Genomic DNA, 21371 nt, shown 5'->3' on the forward strand with positions numbered 1-21371 from the left:
GTAGGAGGAAATACCATTCAAAAGTCTGACAAGAAACAAGCTACTAGCATTCATTGTGAATTGCAACATTGGCCCGATGATAAGGGATGGACAAACTGTTACGACATTGAGCTCACTTCTCTTTGCATACTCAAAAGCCTGACTTTCTGCTTCCGTTTTGGATAGGCAATACCAGTTCTAATTCCAAATAGAAGGAAGTTAAAGTTTACACGAAACAACCCTATCTATAGAATCAGATTGGTCGTGGGAATCTAAAATAAAACAGAACACAAACCTCCAATGTAATCCATTTATAAGTAAAAGTTGGCAATAGTGAATGTGGAATCAGTGATCTAGTCAATCTTAATAAAAAAAAAAACGTTAAAACACTATGATACATACAAAACTTAGTCAAGAAAGATAATACAGTTTTTTCAAGATCTAGATAAAATTGAGTCCTTTAGAAGCTCAACATGAACTCATTTGAAAGGAGGCGATAATTGAATGACACGTTGCCTTATATTGACAATAACTTGTGAAAACTATATGTCGTGATCTTAGTTGCATGAACCTTCTATCATATGTTCTGGTCCTCGTCCCACTTCCTAAAATAGTTCTGATTCCCCACTTCCGCACCCAATTCCACTTCGTGCAACTAAGACCTTGAGCACTAAATGACTCCAAGGACTTGAATTATATTGTAAAAGCAATGGCTAGTACAATTTTATACGGCATGTAATAAATGAATTTTTTGAGACAGTAAAACTCAAATTATTGGTTTACAATGGGTAGTCGACATTCAATATAGACAATTTTACTCAAAATCTAACATTAAAAATTATTTTGCTAGTTACTTACCCCAGTTGTCTTGCAAGCTTCCTTGTCAGACCAACATGATTCGTCCATGGCTTGATCTTTTGGCCAACTTGGATTCACCATAACAGCACCGACAGATGACACAACCACAACCTTCTTTACTTTGGCCATGAAACTCGCCTTTAGAACATTAGATGTACCTGTCACAGCAGGCTCGAATTATGGAAACAATAATGGGAGCAGTGGTCACATTTAGGGTGGGGGCAACCTAATTAAGGGCCCCTACAAACATGGCGAAATGCTGAAAGGCACGGGAGTTGTTGGGTTTGCCGGAGTTGATGCAACCAGGGCGAAACGCTGAAAGGCACAAGGAGTTGGTGGGTTTGCTGGAGTTGACACAAACAGTCCGAAAACCATATCCAACATCTAAGTCAGTCTTTCTGCTTTGGCATGCATATTGCAGAGCAGGTCTGGGTCTCATCCCCATCAACTTTGCCTTTTGGAAGAACCCATACAAAAAATAATCACCAATTTACTCTCCCACATTGAGGTTAGAAGGCCTAACTAAGAATAATAAATAAAGAATTTAAATGAATAAGCACATCCTTGTAAAGAAATTTAATTTCTTTATTTTTTTTTTCCGGCTAGAATACCGTTGTTGCCACTCTATTTATTTCATACCCTCCATTGCCTATTACTTATTAAAAATAAGACTTCTTTGTAATTTGAAAGTTCAGGCGAATCTCGTAAGTTAGGTAATATTTTAAATTCTTCCTCAAATGTACAATTATTATTTCCAAACACAAGACTAATATTTCTCCAGAAAGACTAGAAAAAATATATAAAAACGAGATTTTTCTTTGGAGAGAAGATTTACGATATTATGGAAGGGCTTGGTTAACCATTTTGAGATACTTGGGGAAGTTCAATCTTGGCTTGGTAGTGGGTAGTAACATTATACGTAGCATGGCTTTCTTAAAGAACTGCTAATACAGATGAGCATTAGGGATTATCTCATCCCATGTTCAAATTACCCTAAATCATCGATCAAGGTAAGTTGTTTGAAGAGAAAGAACCTAATGTCTAGTTAACAGAGCTTGTCTTGGGTGCAAGCCTTTTGGCTTGTACCATTTATGGAGCGTGGAGGCAACATTTCTCATAACTGAACACAGAAAATAGAGTGAGTGAATTTTCAGTCTCTAACATTAACTGATTTCCTTGATTTTACTTATCAGATTATGCATAAATGGTGTACTAGAATACAGATTACATGACTTGACCATGAATTGCATACCCAGTGGATGATATGCTCCAAACAAATATCAAATGAATGAGAAAATTAAAGAAAGTAGTTGGATTATTTTCAAAATGAAAATTACATGGGGAGACTAAGTATTAAAAAGAAAGAGTTCTATTTCGATGACTTTCAAGTTTGTTAGATTTTTATTTTTAGGTTTTGGATTGTATACGAGCATAATCCTAATTGTAAACAACTACTGAAATTGTTTGAACAAGCCTTTTGGCTTGTACCATTTATGGAGCGTGGAGGCAACATTTCTCATAACTGAACACAGAAAATAGAGTGAGTGAATTTTCAGTCTCTAACATTAACTGATTTCCTTGAGTTTACTTATCAGATTATGCATAAATGGTGTACTAGAATACAGATTACATGACTTGACCATGAATTGCATACCCAGTGGATGATATGCTCCAACAAATATCAAATGAATGAGAAAATTAAAGAAAGTAGTTGGATTATTTTCAAAATGAAAATTACATGGGGAGACTAAGTATTAAAAAGAAAGAGTTCTATTTCGATGACTTTCAAGTTTGTTAGATTTTTATTTTTAGGTTTTGGATTGTATACGAGCATAATCCTAATTGTAAACAACTACTGAAATTGTTTGAACAGAGTGTTATAATGATGAGATAGTAACTTGAAAGTCAAACCCATGACATTCAAGTCTGCGTGGAGGGAATTGAAAAAATAAATTATTAACTTTTTTGTGCTTGGTTGTTTTAGTTCTAATTGAATTTGGATTTGATGGAGTAGTTATGTGATATGAAATCTGTGCAACCTCGGATATTTGGGTAAATCTCTACAACCTCGGTTATCCGGTTGTAGAAAAATCTAAGAATAGAGGATCAAAGAATAGAGGTTGAAAGCCCTAAGTCACCACCAAATCCTTCAAAATGTCTGTCATATCGATGTCGTGGATACTTGGATATTTTGATTTTAATCCATGACATGCTGCCAAGGGCTTATTCTAGACAAACCCGTACGTATAATATACCATCGGAAGGGAAGCGATGCAATTAACTCAATATCCATAGACCATTAATTAATGAAAAATGAAACACACAACAATAACTCAATATCAGTGAAACAAAGTATCAGTGAAACAAAACAACTTTCAAAATAAAATTTGTCGATGATTCGTCATAATCGATACATAAAAAAAAAACAAATGAAAAAAAAAAAAATTTAAGGGTTTACCTTAGGGTTTCTGTTGGAGAGAAACAGAGAGAGAGAGAGATGAGGACAAAGCCGAGTTGGGTTTCTTCGAGGAGGTTCTGTCTTCGTTTCCAGTAGAGGGAGGGATGCCGAGTTGGGTTTTTGTCGAACTGGGGTTCGGCCGAGCTCTTCGTCTCTTCGCAACGAGTTAGAGAGAGAGAGAGATATGAGGAAGACGATGATGAATGATTGTCGCAGATGTGAGTTTGAAAAGGAAGAAGACGACGAAGATGGAGAACTCTCTGTCGAAGATCGATCTGACGAAGAGGAAGAGAGTGAAGAAGAAGACGAAGGTTCAGATCTCAGGTCTGTGTCTTCGAACGCAGGGCAGAGAGTTTGGAAGAAGACGAAGATGAGAGTGAAGAAGAAATCAAATCTGTTTTTTCTTTTTGTTTACGGGGAGGCATTTGCAAATAACAAAAATTCGTTATTTTACATTCGAATGGTTGCTACACCCGATCTGGACCGTAGATCTAGCACGAATCTAACGGTTGATTTCGTGTGTCGCGATGGGGGTCGTAGAAACCCCACCCTATATATATAGGGTCCCGTTCGGCGCCCTACAACGTAACAAACAATTTGGAGCCGTCGGATATATAGAGATCGGACGGACAAGATTCACTTAAACACGATTTAACATATAATTTAAAAGTTTTAAGTTAATTACTGTGCCATCCTTCTACTTTTCAATAATTAGTGCGTCCTCCCTCTCTCTTTAAAACCCAAAAGAAAAAAAAAATAGAGAGGGAGAACTCTCTCGTTCTCTCTCACTCTTTCTCGACGGAACTCGATAGAACCCTCTTTCTCAAAAACAAACCTGAACAAAAATGGTGCCTAGATAGGCAGTAGCTTTGAGGAGATAATCAGTAGCCCAATGAATGACCACCCTTGCATTCTGTAACTTGCCCTTCATCAACCCACCAAACTCAATCACACTCCATGAAAGCATAGTGGTTGTGAAAGCCATTGGAAACCCAAACTTCACATTGTCCCCTGCATTATAATACCCTCCAACATTGCCACCACTTTATTGTGTGGCCTACCCCTGTGTTGAATGAAATCTACAGATAGTCTCTTTCGTCCAGAGAGTGGTTTCTCCTGCTCATAAAATTCCTCGTTGTCAATTATCATGAGCATATGCTTGATGAACCACAACAGAGTAGTTAAAATAGATTGTTTCAGAAACTTGAGCATTGTTTAAACCTCAAATTTCTTCATGACAGACAGTATAGAGAAAGATGGTTTCGTGAGAAGTAGTTGCGAGAGCGAGAATGAGAGAGCAAAAGCGCGAGGGTTTCGTGAGAGAGTGAAAGAGAGGGTTCTCTCGAGTTCTGTCGTAGAGTGAGAGTGAGAGAGAGGGTTCTATTGAGTTCCGTTAGAAAGGTTCTATCGAGTTTCGTTGTTCTCCCTCTCTGTTTTTTTTTTTTAAGAGAGAGGAGGACGCACGTCGAACGAGACCCATATATATATAATTACTCGTGACACGAAATCTAATTTTCGTGTCACACAAAACAATCACAAAATCTAAACTCACTATAATAGATCAAAAAGTCTAAATTTTTGCACTAATAAAACAGTTTCTACAAAATCTAATTTGGCAACACTAAACCAATCCCAAAAGAATTGGATTCTTACACCACCTAACCAATTACAAAAAGTAAGGCTTATACACCTCCAAACGATTTTTTAAACATTAAAAATGTAGGATGTATTATTAAAAATATAAAAACAAGTAAAACCTTCTAAGCATCAAATAAAAATTAAATATTAAAAATGTAGAATGTATCATCACTCATAGAGTATCAAACATCAAATAAACAACTATTCTTAGCCTAGGATTAGTATTTTAGATCCTATTATAAACTAGAGAATAATTAAAACAAAAAAATAAAAGAATCAAACACAAAAAAAGAAAAAAAAAAAAAAAAAAAGAGTTTTTCTATATAAAAAAAATTCAAGAGGCATAAACCCTTTGTAAAAACCTCTTATTATTAACAATCTACCTCTAACCATAACTTTAAAATCATCATCACACACTAATAACGAAGCACTAATATCTACCAACTAACCACATTACATACTAACTATTAACGACTATTTATTGTTTAAACAGTAAAAATGTAGGATGTATCATTAAAAATATAAAAACAAGTAAAACCTACAAACAAGACACTTACATCTACCAATTAACTACATTTCACACTAACTATTAACGACTATCTACTAAAATGTAAAAACAACTATTACTAACCAAATGAAACACTTACATTTGCCAACTAATTACATTTCACACTAACTATTAACGACTACCAACTAAATAGCAACAATAATGCACAATAACTATTGAAATGTAAGCCTCATTGCATAATAAAGCGTGCCTCAAGGCATAAACCCTTTGTAAAAATTACCTCTTATTATAAACAATTTACCTCTAACCATAATTTTAAAACAATTATTACACACTAATAACGAAGCACTGATATCTACCAACTAACCACATCACATACTAACTATTAATGACTATCTACTAAACAATAACATCACCCCACGATTTTTAGTCTACTGAATTTTAATTAATTTGAGACATTGGACATTTTATGTGAGTCAATTTTTAATCCTAAAAAGGCAAGGAATTAATGATAAAATCTAATCCTTATCTTATCGTGTGTCCTCCCTGTAGGAATGCATTTTTTATGTAAAAGTGATACGTCCAAAGTGTGAAAATTGGGAACATATACAAACATGTAAAAAAAGGAACCACTTACAATGGATTTGTGGTGAAATAACTTACCTCCCGTTCTACACGAGGGATGACTGAATCGACTTAAGCTACCGACACCAATTTCAATGTACGAATCCGAGGGACCAAGACAATTACGTCTCACTGTCCTCCTTTCTTAAATCTATTACAATCTGGGCCTTCCCAGATAAAAATTAAAAATTGACAAGTAATCCTTACAAAAATTCTAAAAAATAAATCCTAACAAATCTAAAAGAATAACTCTTTCAAAGCATCCTCACCCTCCACCATCAGAAATCCAAACCTACAAAATCAATTTGTCAAAACCCAAATCACTAAAAAAATTTAATTCAAAATTTCAGTCTTAAAACCAAAAAATAAAGTAAAATGATGAATCTATAACACAAAATCTAATTGGAGACCCCATTTTCTAGAAGAAACATTAAAAATGAAAAGACAAACCATAGTCAAACCCAAATAACTATCACAGTAACATTTTCAACTAACAAACTTGCATTTCTCGAACAAATGAAATAATTCACAAGAAACATACGAACCTCATAAATTATACAAACAATCTAAGGTTTTCCAATTCTTAAAAAAAGACAAATTTTAGGAAACTCTTATCTAGCTAAAACTAATAATACCTCCCTAACAATTTTTAAGGTTCAAGGACTTCTAGTGCATATGTTGTTAGTAAGTTTATTTGAGATTTTGCTCTAATTAAACAAATTCAACCTTTCCCATTAATAACATTATCAAATCAACTCACTTGAACAACTATGAATTTTTTAAATCTAAAAGATTGAATGTGACAACTCACTACTTGATCATTAACCCTCACATTTTTTTAAACCCGATTTCTAGTCCCAACTTTAAAATGAAGTTAATTTTCCAAAACAACCTTGACAAATCCACTGAGGACAAAAAAATCCGAACTCAAAACGTATAAAACCCAACTTTCAACTTACCTAAAACCCAAAGTCTATAAAACATAAACCATATTCCATAAAAACATGAACTCATAAATGAACCACTAGCTACCAAGGTTTCAAAATCAGGTCTATCATCTCATTTCATTAGGCACTAATACCAAGTTGACTCTTCCAAGTCATCTTTTCCCAAAAAAAATCCAACATCTAATAACTTGCTATGAAACGCAACTTGTCCAAAATCTCAAATCAAAAATCCCTAGAACATAAACCACAACCCACAAGCCACTCATTATTCACACACCATCCATAAGCCACTAACCACCAAGGGTTCAAAATCAAGTAGCTCCTCATTTCAAAACACTAATACCAAGGCATCTCGTCTCAAAGAAAAACAAACATCTAATGGCTTGCTACTAAACCTTAGATTATTAACTAAATATTAATATAGAAGAAAATAAATGAACATACCTGGGTTCTCAACGAATTGTAAACAAAATGTTGTTCTTTGTACATGCACGGCTTCAAGAAAATAGACTCCCATTTTGCTTCGTCGTCTGAAATAAGTGGATTCATGATTTGAGACATGAACACTAATCAAGAGGACCCCACAAAAGAAAAAAAGGATATCAATTTATACAAATACAAAAATTCAAAAAAAAAATATACACATTCAATTATGCTTTGCAAGGAAGAATATTAGTTATGCAATCATAAGGTCATAGATGTTTCTATAGGGCGCAATCAGCCACAGTCTCTAGTTGAACATAGAGTGATCTCTGGCTCTTCTTCTCTTCCTCTGATGGAACAATAACTACCTTGTAGCCTTCCAAAATCTCTATATGTTCAAAATGAAAAGAATCACAACATAATCACCCAAAAAAAGATTAATCACATCACTAGAAACATTGCAAAAAAAGTTTTATTGTGGTTACCACTTTCAGAAGCCATGTCAAGGAAATCTTGAAGCTTCAAAGCCCTCCGATAGTAAATCATTGCAAATCATTCCTCTAACTAAAAAACCAATACCGTTCATAAAAATCAACACACTAGGTACCATAAGAAATTAAAGGGGAAAAAAATTCATCGGCTACCTATTCTGCACAATGTTTGTCCTCTAAAGGAGACCCAATGACGGAGATGCGAGATGTCTTCACTTGCACTTTTACAATTAAACCTCTCCATTAATCAGAAAGTAATGCTCTTGATTTATTTTGGACATATTTAAAACCAGGGAAAATTTTTTGTAGGTAAATAGCAAGTAAAATAATTTAAGATCAGCAATCACTCTATTTTACAAAGAAAATGAAAAATAGGTTAAAAATAAGAAAGTGCATGGCATCAAGTATTTCTCCAGAGAATCACTGTATTTAAACATTCTATGTTAATCACCCTACTTAAAAGGCTGCCATCAGATGTACATATGCTTTAATGCAAAATCAATTATCAAAAAAACAGCGGAAGTAGCAACAAAATCCAGTACTCCTAAAGTTTCTTAATCTAAAAAAAATCATCTACAACCAAAAAAACTAAATAGGAAAAAAAATTAGTGCAAATGGAAGCAACGACCTTGTGAATAATATCAGATAAAATGCATAATGAAATACTGCATTAGTAATTTCTATTAATCAACAAATTAACTTTGCCAATCAAGTAAAAAGATTATATTGGAAATAAGTTGCATAAAATTCATAACCAGAATCAAATTCAAAATTCCAGTTTTAAAACCAAATAAAAGAAAGTAAATAATGAATTTAAAACACAAAATCTAATTGGAGACCCCATTTTCCAAAAGAAACATTAAAAAATGAAAAGATAAACCATAATCAAACCCAAATAATTACCCAAATAACTATCATAATAACATTTTCAACTAAAAAACTTGCATTTCTCGAACAAATAAAATAATTCACGAAAAACATACGAACCTGATAAATTGTACAAACAATCTAAAATTTTCCAATTCTGAAAAAATGTAAAATTTAGGAAACTCTTATCTAACTAAAACTAATAACACCTCCCTAACAATTTTTAGGGTTCAAAGACTTCTAGTGCATGTGTTGTTAGTAAGTTTATTTGAGATTTTGCACTAATTAAACAAGTTCAACATTTCCCACAAATAACATTATCAAATCAACTCACTTGAACAACTATGAATTTTTTATTATTTTTTAAATCTAAAAGATTGAATGTGTCAACTCACTAATTGATCATATGAATTTGACATGGAGCAAATATCTTAATTTGTAAAGTCAACTCAACCAAAGATTATATATATATGCTCACACACACACTAGTGAATGCCCGAGCTTACGGCACGGTTTGGAAACAAAATCGGTGTTAATATAAGGTACACCAATTTTTCCCAAGCTTGAAGTCATGAACTAATGGATAAAAGGTAGATCACCATGGTAATTCATGTTGCATTTAATAGTTAATGGGATATGGCTGTAAGCTAGGAGTCTTTTCTTCTTTTCTAGGGATAGCATAATTTATTCATTGTTTTTGGCAATAAATACTAACATAGAGGATTGCTAATGATTTACAATACCAAGATTTTGTGTTCTAAAGATGTTCAAAACATTGGGCTGACTACGACTCCTAGCAACTAACCATGAAAACAATGAGAAAATATTGATCTACAAAAATAAAAGCATAAGTCATTAAATATTGATAATTGGTCACTGCTTCCCGTACTTGCAACAATTTCTAGGAGTGAATCCAAGAACTATGAAGATTACTCACCTGATCCTTCAAGGTTAATACAGTTTGAGTTCCCACTTCAATTGTTTGCTCCACAACCTACACATCAATCTTTAAGGTGAGGACACACTGATCATAGCAGATTATTAAGCCCTATTAACAAAGACGCTCCATTCTTTCGAAAAATAGTCAAGTTAAACAATCACGGGCATTGTTGTTAAGAGAATGTAGAGAAGGGCTGTCTATGGATCAGGTTGCTTCAATGATCCACATTTCAAACTAATCCAATCAACATCCAAAATTCCACATATTATGAGGTTAGGAGATTCATAAAAGGCCGATTTTTGTAAGGACGATCTCCATGGTGAAGAGATCATCCTCAAACAATCAGCTTCTAAATTATCTCTATGTGGGCCCTATGAGCATGTGATCTACAACGTGTCTAAAATATGGATGGTTAGATCTTCTAATGTAACTATTGTAAGATCTCCTATTCAGGTCTCCTGAGAGTGCAATGCTATTACACAAACATAAGCAAAATATCATTATACTCATGAGGGTCATTAATGGTGGTAAGGCGAACTGAGTCTTCTCATGATCCAAATTCCCTTTTAGAACATCAGTGAAGACCTCCAACAATGACTGTCCTTTTGCTGTAGCTTGCAACTCCACAACAGAAGAGCACTTATAAACAATATCAAGTGGAACAATAGAAGATTTGAAAGAATTTGCCCGTGCCGTAGGGGTTAAGAGGTAAAAGAGGAAAAGTAATAAAGTTGGAGAAGTACAATAAAGAAAAGGGGATAAAAGGAAAGACAATAAAGCTGGAGAGGTACTATTGGAAAGGGGTAGAAGAAGAAAGAGAATAAAGTTAGGGGTATTTTTTGAAAAAAAGGTAAAACCTACCTCGAAATACGTTGAGAGTGGGACCCACCGTTGTGTTTTATTATATAGATTGTATTATGCAAAATTTAACGATTCAATTTTTAAACTAGATACTTCATCTTAGGCTCTGTATTGTTCACATCAAGTAGATTTTCTGGAAAATATTTTTGTGTGAAATAACATTTCAAACATAAATATTAACCAGAAAAACAACATGCTAACACAAACTAACCTTTTCTTTATTGAATGAGAAGCATGTAAAAAAGGCAGGGTACTGCTTATAAAAAAAGATGGTGCAAATGTGTCATTTTTTATTTGGTCAGCCACCTTGGATATATCATGTGCTGGGGCCTATGAATTTCTATTACCTTTGCGAAGCTAGTGATGAGCCTTTTAACCACTTACTTATCCATTTTTTAAACTAGATACTTCATCTTAGGCTCTGTATTGTTCACATCAAGTAGATTTTCTGGAAAATATTTTTGTGTGAAATAACATTTCAAACATAAATATTAACCAGAAAAACAACATGCTAACACAAACTAACCTTTTCTTTATTGAATGAGAAGCATGTAAAAAAGGCAGGGTACTGCTTATAAAAAAAGATGGTGCAAATGTGTCATTTTTTATTTGGTCAGCCACCTTGGATATATCATGTGCTGGGGCCTATGAATTTCTATTACCTTTGCGAAGCTAGTGATGAGCCTTTTAACCACTTACTTATCCATTTTTTAAACTAGATACTTCATCTTAGGCTCTGTATTGTTCACATCAAGTAGATTTTCTGGAAAATATTTTTGTGTGAAATAACATTTCAAACATAAATATTAACCAGAAAAACTACATGCTAACACAAACTAACCTTTTCTTTATTGAATGAAAAGCATGTAAAAAAGGCAGGGTACTGCTTATAAAAAAAAGATGGTGCAAATGTGTCCTTTTTTATTTGGTCGGCCACCTTGGATATATCATGTGCTGGGGCATTACTTCTATGAATTTCTATTACCTTTGCGAAGCTAGTGATGAGCCTTTTAACCACTTACTTATCCATTGGAAGTTTTCTCATAATGTGTGGTTTCCAACTGGTTTAGAAATTTCCATATCCCCTATTGTCTCTTGTCCAGAGATGGTAGACTTTAGCACTGAAATTCAAAGAAAGAATTTTATGAGCTTGACTTCTTTAACTGTTTGTTGGTGCATTTGGAAGGAAAGGAAAGTTATGCTTTTGACAAGAATGAGCACTCCCTTCATGAGATTATTTTAATATCCTTGGTTTCATGTACTTTTAATTGAAGGTAAGGAATTTAAAGGCTATTTCTTCGCGAATTCTTTGTTTAGGTGGGATATGGTTTGTAAGGACCCTGAGAAACAGATCTGATTCTCTCTCTTTTATCCCTATCTTTTCTGTTGTAAGTTGGTCTACTCAACCTCCTCCCTTTGTTTCTTTTTCAAAAGAAGTGTGGTGTACTCGGGGTAGACAGACTTCAATCGCTGTGCAGACAGGGTTTTCAGACATGACAACTGAGGTGAGGGCAAGGGGACCATCTCATTCCCTCCATTGCGGCAATCTTCAACATAATCTCCTTATGGCATGTGGGCAAAAGAGGTGGGCTTCCATCTTTCTATTTAAGAAGCTGACACTGACGGGCTGTCATTGTTAGAGAAGTTTTATACATGGTAAGTTATGGATGCAAAGTGAAAGAGAGTGCTAGATGTTGAGTGTTGTGCTATCCGCCTTTGCTCCTGGGTGTCACGTGCTCATGTATCGTGCCCCAGTTCAACCTGTGACCCTCTTATATTCATAGTTGCACCCTCCCCATCAGATCGATCTCTTGGGGTAAATGGTTGTCAACATAGTATCAGAATGCTAGGTTCGTATAAGTCACAGGTTCAAGTCTCCTTGAGGGAATTGTTCACCCTTATGGGTTGGGGGGGGAGGGGGTTGAGTGTTTTGCGACCCTATTATATTCATAGTTGCGCCATCCCCATCAGATCGATCTTTTGGGGTAAATGATTGTCAACACTAGACACATAATCAATCATTTAGTATACAATCGTCTATCAGATGGACTGTCTAATTTCCCCTGTCAACATGCCACATGAAAAGAAATACAGATGTTCTATCAAACCGGTGGGGAAGACATATAGGTTGTGGTGCTTTCAAGGATGGGAACTCATCAAGTATGTGTGTGGTGAGTGGATGGGCGGGGGAGGGTGGGAGGGCATTCCCATACTTGTGCACCACATGTTCCTATATGACATTTGTAGATTTCTGGGCTAGAGAGAGAGAGAGAGAGACCTGAGCAGATGAAAGCACTCCTGGTGAAAACCGAACATAACGTTGACTGCCATAGACTGCAGAACTAACATCAAACCCACTGCCAACTTTCCCTTGAGCAATACAATGAGCACTTTGAGCCACCATATGCACCAAATCAAGATCCGCAGAGTCATCTTGATTCAGGTTTTTAGATGACGAGGGAAGATTGACAACTCCAAGATAGTGAAGTAAAGCTACAACCACTGCAGTTTTCATTGCTGCATATGACCCCAGTCCAGTTTTTGCAACTTCAGGCTTGCACCTATCTTCATTGGATCCCTCTACATTAATGGTAATGGATGAAAAAGATGGAAGCGAAGCCAATGTGTCTGGTGTCAATGGGAGTCCACGAGCTTCAATCTAACAAGCAAAAATACAGCACATGTAAGATCTTGATTTGTAGGTACATGCAAGCAACAGCTATGAAATGGGGACATTTAAGTAAGAAAGGTTAAAACAAAACCAGAAAACTATTAAAAAGCAAACGTTTACACTATAATATGTCTTTTCTTAAAACAAATGTGTGATCATTCAAGAAATATTTGAAGAAGCATGCTTCAACAGATGAGACCCTAAATAGAGTCGAATGTCAGAAGAGGGTATGGTGATGATCTAGATTATTTTGTAAAAACATAAGTTAAATCTTATCGTATTTTCATTTAATCTCCCACATCTCAAAAACAAAATGAAGAATAAGAAAAAGAAGAAAGGAAGTTGGGTGGGTGTGGGTGTTGGGGGGGGGGGGGGAGAGAGAGAAAGAGATCTGAAGAGAAAATATATCCAATCCAGATGCCACGCACTTCAGACCAGCAAGAGTAGGTTGTTCTGTGTGAGGGTTGGGGAACTTGTTGGACCTGTGCCTGCCTCTGCATACCAACTTATTGATACGTGCTTTTTGAGAACCTAATTTGAAATTCAAGTACTCAAAATGCCAGTTCCATTGACAAATTCACTAACATCTTGAATTTCAGTTCTTGTTCACAGATTAAGCCCAAGGACCTGCCTTGTTAACATACACAAACTGGAATAACCTCTTACAGCTATCTCAATTAAGATGTAAAGCCATTATATTCTATGATGTACAAATTTAAAGAATATATAGGCTATAGCTATAGCTAAAGTGGCTAAAGGTACACATGCTCAGGCATACAAGCACTGATGAACGTACAAAACAGTACAGACAAATACCCTACATGCAGAGCACCACCCCTCTCTTTCGACCACACCCACATGCACAAACATATTTATAGTCATAAAGATGAATAGTATAAGCCAAACTAAGCCAGGAATTTAGATTGGCATCCATAAATCAGAAACTAATAAGGGGGTTATAGAGTGAAGACTGATGCAAAACATAATCCATTATTAATCCCTGGACATCACGCACCATCCCATGCTTTCTATTCCCTGTATTAAGTTTTGTTTTATTTCAAGCTAAATGGGTTACTCCTTGTGGTTATTGATTGGGGACCATGTCATTAAAGACACTGTAGAAGAAACATATAACCCAAATCCTTGCAGATTTTTCATGTTTCAACATTAAGGAATTAAAGGGGGGGGGGGTAAAGAATTTAAAACTGTAACACAGTACTAATTGATACATAAAAGTCGTAAAGATACCTGGTTTCGGTATGAATAAAAATCATTGGAACCTAAGATTGTAATACCAAGGCTTGCATGACTATACCAGTAAAGGCTTTAGATTCTTGGAGTTATATTAGTTCGTTATTTTTAATAGGCTTGAACAATGAATAAAGCACCAACATTACCCTGCAAAAGTAGTTTCTGAAGCACATCCTTCTTAACCTCGTCAACTAGTATTGCATGTACAGCTGCTACAGCATACTGCACTGCTTGTTCCACGAAAGGGTTGGCTGAATCCCTGAAATATTTGTGACAAGAATGTTTCTCAGAGATTTCACATCCAGTTACCAAAATTAGAGGAAAAGACCCAGTAATTTTGTTTGTGGATCACTCAACAGCTTTGGTCTGTGATCCCACGTTGTTCTAAACCATAGACACACAAACTATGTAGATACATGTAGAAACATGCAACCAAATATCTTCAATTACAATGGTGGAACTCATTCAAAACTTGCCCTGAAGAGATACACTTAAGGGCCAAATTTTTTAGTGACAATTTGTATAACGTCTCTCTAGAGAGTTGAGGCGATGTTAATTGCACATCTGTCCATACCTGACAGATCTCAAAGAAAATCACAAATTTTACAACACTACAGTAATAATTATGTCCTCAATAAAGTCGTCAATTCCAAATAATTTGTGGTTCATTTCAGAAGGGAAAAAATATATCAGACTCAACTTAATCAAACCACTAAAAGCAACTACTCCAATTAATTTACCCCCCAACCCTTCAATAACAGATAAAAACCAAAACAAGAAGACTTTTGATTTTGATATTATTTTTTAATAGGTATAATATGACATAATTTATTGATTACGAGAGGGGAAAAGTGGTCGAGATGACCAATCCAAAAGACCCAAAAGAACATGGATGGAGATACTGAAAGCAGATATAAACATTCTCTCATTCGGATAAGTCTTTGGGAATGAGGATTAAATTTTTTATATTTGTTTATTAGTATTTTACATTGTTTATCCATTTAAAAACACCCACGTGCAAGGACCAAACCTTAATCCTTAGGCTTTGGCTAGTGAAATGGCTCAACGTTTGAAAAACCAATCTGAGAGATAAATCAAAGACAAATGACAAGAACATAGGACATAAATCAAATCTCACATAATGCCATTTGAACGTTGTCCTCAACTACAGGGTCACTACCTCTAGCTCCCATATCAAGGAGTTCAACCCTTTTATTACCAAGGCTACTCATATACCTACGGTGGTGCCACCAAATTGAACGACAGGTTTTTGAGATATACATAAATCAGGCAAGCAACATTCAAAGAACGAGCAAGCAAGAGCTAGCATAAAAGCACATAAAAGTCAAAGAACATGAAGGATGAACTAATTAACTTGTAATGATGGAAGGGGCTTTTGTTTAGATTGTTTTCTCCTACTTTCCCCTACTTAAATATTGAATAAAAACATATCACACAACCAGCCTAAAAATTAGCATGGTATAAGCTTGCAGGCATACCAATATAGGGAAATGAGTTTAAGGATTTGTTATTGCATACAAATAGTATAGGGAGCCACCATTTCGTTCACTAGGACAGCAAAGACGCACAGGAGGAGGTAGTAAGAAATCTCCACTTGGCGTTGTAAGTGCCGGGCACATATTGTACCTCGAAGCTAGAAAATCGATAACCTCAAGGCTTTGTGAGATGTAATTTGGAAATGTCAACCATTCTACGAAACCATCTTTACTCGCACTGTGCTCCATCCCATTTTGGGAGCCAAGAGCCATGTAGAGGTCAATTATGATTAATGTTATAGGCCCTGCACAAGATTGGGACTAAGAGTCAAGCACTCCCTAAAAAAAATCAAACATGAATGTCAGAAACTTCATAACTATAACAAAGGAAAAGTGAAAAAAAAAGACCTACTATGCCCATGAGAAAGTGTTGTCAAGAAACGCCAATGTTCCTCCAATGAAAGTAGTTGGCGGATTAGGATCATAGGCAATGCACAACCGAACAGGTATTCTGAAAATGTTTATCTCATGCCGGGACAAAAACTGTTTATGTCATGCAGGAACAGAAAATTGAAATCTTTTATTGTAATAAAGCTGCTTCTGTGTCTCCATGCAAGTTATTTTCCACAATATTCATTTCAAATGTGGCCGCATTATCATCCCACCTGACCTTCCTAGATAGTCTGCTGTGAGCTGGTTTGAAGATAGGACCTAAGCAAATGAAACACATAGCTATTACTTTTATTATTTAAGATTTAAATAAAACCTTGAAGTGGTCACTAAATATAGAGGTAATTCTAGGTATGCCTAGTAAACCCCAACAGCATAGTGGTGTCTGTCCCACCATTCATTGGGTCCAACATATGAGATAGCCAACATGGCTACTCCAACAGTTGACATGGTCTAACGGTCCAAATCATATAATATATCATGTTAATTTGAATGATGAGAAATAGTCTAGAAGAAGACAAAATGGTTGGATGGCTAAAATCATCCTATTATTAATATTTTGAAAGAAAAATAGAAGTCTAAAAATACTATTGACATTGTGTTCCATGGGAAATGTAGTATTAGGCCTTTGGATCTTTGATTAGTTTGGAATTTAAAATTCGATTCTACCATCTCAGGGAAACCAATGAACCTTTAACACAAAAAAAATGACTATCCCCATTGAACCCAATTTCATTAACACTAATCCTATACCTATAAAAAAATCTCTCTATCTATTTATCTATCTATCTATCTATCTATATATATATATATATATTCGGAGGCCCTAATCCTAAAGAGAGCCAAACATTTTTGAAAATAGGGGTTAGTTCAAAAATCTGATGCTGATAGTCACGTATAGCATTTGCAGCATCTACTACAAGTTTCACTGAGAAAATCCAACATGGGTATTTTAATTTAAAAAGCTTCTTAGGAATTTTCGGTACAAGGCTTTGATGATAATTAGCATGGTGTTGAATGCCTTAAAGCAAAATTTCAGCAACTTCTCACTGGATACATACAGGGACCATTGACAAACAGCTATCCTGATATGCATCGATTGTTTATCTCTTCACTACTCAAGCTGAAAAAACATACTGAATTATACATAATTATGTACCTGAGACATGCCTCCAATAGAGAACATAAATAAGAGAACAGATAAATATATAAACTTGTGAAGAATGACTAAAATCCCAACCATGTATAAATACAAAATCCAAAGGTAGGGATCTAAACATATCTTGATAACACATCTCAAATATACTAATCCCGAGGATGAGTTCCTTCCACCACAAACAAATCATGTGTTTTCTTCATAAGTCACTAAATCCTGAACCTATACGAATATATGTACTATATATACACACCATGATGGCATGCTTCCCAAAAAAATGTCAAATAAGTTTAACACAAGAAAGACATTCAAACAGTTGAACCCATAACATGATCAAACAGTGTTCTGTGGAGCAAAGTATCAGTTCCAAGTTCAAAGCCACCTCATATTTGTAAGACAAGAAAATTGGCTTCATAAACAATAAACTAAAATATATTTAAATAGTTAAAAACATATAAGAAAAAAGAAAACCAATTGACAAGATTCACAGGTGGTTTCACAAGAGTACAATTCTGATTTTCTAAGCAGTCCATCTTCCATTATGCTTGCAAGGAAGCTCAAAGTTGAGGGGATTATACTATCAATTTTAAAACTTGTTGTATTTCTAATTTTCACCAAAAACATCAAGTTATTTCAATAAAGTTCTTAATATTAGTGATGAACAACTTGAGTGGAAAAAATACCTGGTGCACAAGAAGTCCTGTGGGAATAACAAATGTCAAAATTGGTACTTCAACTTTCCATAGCAAAGCCCTACACAACATCACAAAAAGGTCGACAACACCTCTTAAACACAAGCAAAACAGAATTAAGTTACAAACATAGGCAAAACTACAAAATAAAATGCCATATACAATTAAAGGAACCAAAATCTAAACCACAAACACAATCCCTTTTGTTAAAATAAACAAATCCAATGGTCAAGATAAAACATGAATCTTGAGGATAAATCACACCCAATTGTTGGATCTTGCATTTTAACTGTTGAGATTGTGTATCTGTTAAGGATATAGGGACTTTCACTATTAATATCACACAATTTGAACTCTTTGAGCACCACAATTTAATCTTACCCTTACAGATTATAACCATATTCACTCCAAGTAACATAGAATATAAAAATCTATTTACTGGAGACACCACAAATGATCTCACTATCATCAATGCAAGGACTATAATAGTATTCATTTAATTTATACAATCTAAACCATCAAGACACCACAATTTGATCTAACTCCATAATATCACTATCATCACATCAAGACATAGAAAACAACCATAATTTATTCCATTTATCACAAAAATCCTTCTTCTAAAAGGCCACAAGAAATTACTCATCATCATGCACAAAAATATTTCACCAAATTTTAATCCCAATCCTTTGGAATAATATTTTGACAAACAATATCGGTTGCATCATCCAACTTCAGCGGGATTTATTTAACTAGAAACTCAAAATCATTTCATTTCCAGTCCTAGAATTCATAATAGATTTATAAGAACATTAAAAAAACAGAATCTGAAATATTTAGCCCTAAAGGTTGTCATCATGTTCATCATATAACACTTAATCAGAACCATCAAAATATCACAATCGAATCTCATTCTATGCACCTCACTCTGTAATCTTCACTACCATCAAAGTACAAATCAAAGATAATAATCTCACTACATATAACAAATGAATCTTTTCTTTAAAAAGTCCACAAAAAAATACATCTTCCAAATTTCAAACTTTTTGAAAAAGTAAACTCAATTATTTCATTTTCAATCCCAAAACTAAAAAATGTTGCTAAAGTCATGCAAGAAAGTGAATATGAAATTTAATCCTTTAGTTGGAGTCCTAGACAAAAATAATATCGATCACATCTGCCAAATTTCAAACTTATTGAAAAGGTAAACTCAATTATTTCATTTTCGATCCCAAAACTGAAAAATATTGTTAAAAGCCATTCAAGAAAGTGAATATGAAATTTAAAGTAATGTAAAGTCCGCAAATCCTATCCTTTGTGTGATTCTTATTTAATTTCGATGTTATTCTTTCCAAGTTCTCGAGTGTCATGGATCTCACTCGTGTCTATGCTTGATTTTTATAAATGATGGTATATTGTTGCTATCTTTGAGAGAGTGACCCTACATGAAGCATTCTTCCCTTTCTCACCCTCCAATCCTTTTGATGCATGTTAATTTGTTATATATGCACAAATTTCTTTCCTTAAGTCACCATTTCTCCTCAAACCAATTTACATTTATTCTAACCCCAAAGGGTTGGCCTAGTGGAAAGTCTAGCCTAGACAAGCTCCTCAGGAAGGGTAGGTCAAGTGTTCAAAACCCCACGAAGCAATGAATTCCTTGGGGCCACCCCCTTCAGGGTCCCGTTCACCCTCAACTCAACTAGTTGCACGTATGACTTTCTGAGGGAGTGGTGCATGTGACCATGGGATTAGTCTCACCCGAAGGGTGGGGATACCTACGATAAGCAAAAAAATAATATATAGATAGATAGATAGATAGATAGGATTAGGATCCATGTACACACATATCTACTCATATATCTACAACGTGTTTTGCCTTATGTGGGCTAAAAGTTTTGGATTGAGCTGATTTTTGGTGAGGATGATCTCTATGACGAGAAGATCACCCCGCCAAAAATCAGCTAATTCTAAAACTTCTAACCCCATATTTATGAGTTGAAGAATTGTGGACTGTCCATTTTTTGTAAATCACTTTTGACAAGATTAAAAAATTTGGATTGAGCTGAATTTCGGTGAGGATGATCTCCTAATCATAGAGATCCTCCTCACCAAAAATCAGCTCAATCTGAAACTTTTAGCCACATAGGACAAAACACGTTGTAGATGTGTACACGGAACCCAACCCATATATATATATATATATATATACACATTTATTTAGTATTGTAATTAGTTTTTCTGTAAGTGATCATGATTGAAATCAAAATGTCTATTCTTTCAAGACTAACTTTTTCTGATTTACTCCCTTGAGTTTCTCCCTCTTCGGATTTTTTAATCATTTCCTTTAGGACTTTTAGTTCAACTGGAAAAGTTAACTAGCACAACATCGTAGTAAAATACAGATCTAGGTAACATAGCTTCCTTTTTTTGTATGTTATAAGACTAAATAGGTAATAGAAAATGGCATTAAATATATGAGATGCATTCATAATTCAATTTTCAATTCATTGATCATAGACTAATAATTCTCAAGGTAGAAAACAACAAAGAAATACGTCTATTATTTCATTGCAGATACCTGTAATCTCCCTTTTTTCTTTAAAGATCATCCTCCAACCTCATGAAATTCTGAGTCCTCCCTCTAAATGAACTTATCCAAATGCCCATCAGATTCCTCGTCACACCACCATTTCTCACTTTCTATTCTTCTAAAAGCTACTCGACTCCTTGACCATGATGTACCAAATATAGCAGTCTGACTCTGATCAATAAGGAAGTAAATAAAAGAAATTAGAAACCAACCTATCTATCTGACTCTAATAGGTAGGAGTAATGAAACAAGGGAAGGAGTTGCATCTCACCATTTCCACATCGATTAGGAACCACAGGCTTAAAACTTGATACAAAATTGATCACCCGATTCCTCTCTGGATAGATACTAGCAGGATAGGATAGGATATGATACTAACCATCATCTTAGCTTCTGCCACAAGACCAAAATATTAATCATCAAAGAGTTTAGAGAGGTGAAAACAAAAATTACAAATTAATAGAAAGA

At 34.8% G+C, this 21371-nt stretch overlaps 1 protein-coding gene across 22 annotated transcripts in view; it reads right to left on the reverse strand.

Moving 5' to 3' along the window:
- LOC147399321 (phosphomevalonate kinase, peroxisomal-like) overlaps positions 1-21371 on the reverse strand; it is a 28053-nt gene that overhangs the window by 522 nt on the left and 6160 nt on the right. For 3 of the 22 annotated variants that reach the window (XM_086448847.1, XM_086448849.1, XM_086448848.1), the window contains 8 exons: positions 21175-21296; positions 20892-21074; positions 18302-18371; positions 16425-16723; positions 16106-16317; positions 12873-13253; positions 10244-10354; positions 8154-9787 (listed from right to left, as the gene is read on the reverse strand). In XM_086448847.1, coding sequence (XP_086304973.1) covers positions 9695-9787; positions 10244-10354; positions 12873-13253; positions 16106-16317; positions 16425-16497 — 870 coding nt within the window. In that variant the 5' untranslated portion in view covers positions 16498-16723; positions 18302-18371; positions 20892-21074; positions 21175-21296 and the 3' untranslated portion in view covers positions 8154-9694. The other 19 variants (XM_086448854.1, XM_086448855.1, XM_086448853.1 and 16 more) reach the window with 17 other exon arrangements.

Source organism: Akebia trifoliata, chromosome 7 (assembly GCF_017979445.1).
Source record: "Akebia trifoliata isolate Shusen 1 chromosome 7, ASM1797944v1, whole genome shotgun sequence".
Classification (NCBI taxonomy): domain Eukaryota; kingdom Viridiplantae; phylum Streptophyta; class Magnoliopsida; order Ranunculales; family Lardizabalaceae; genus Akebia; species Akebia trifoliata.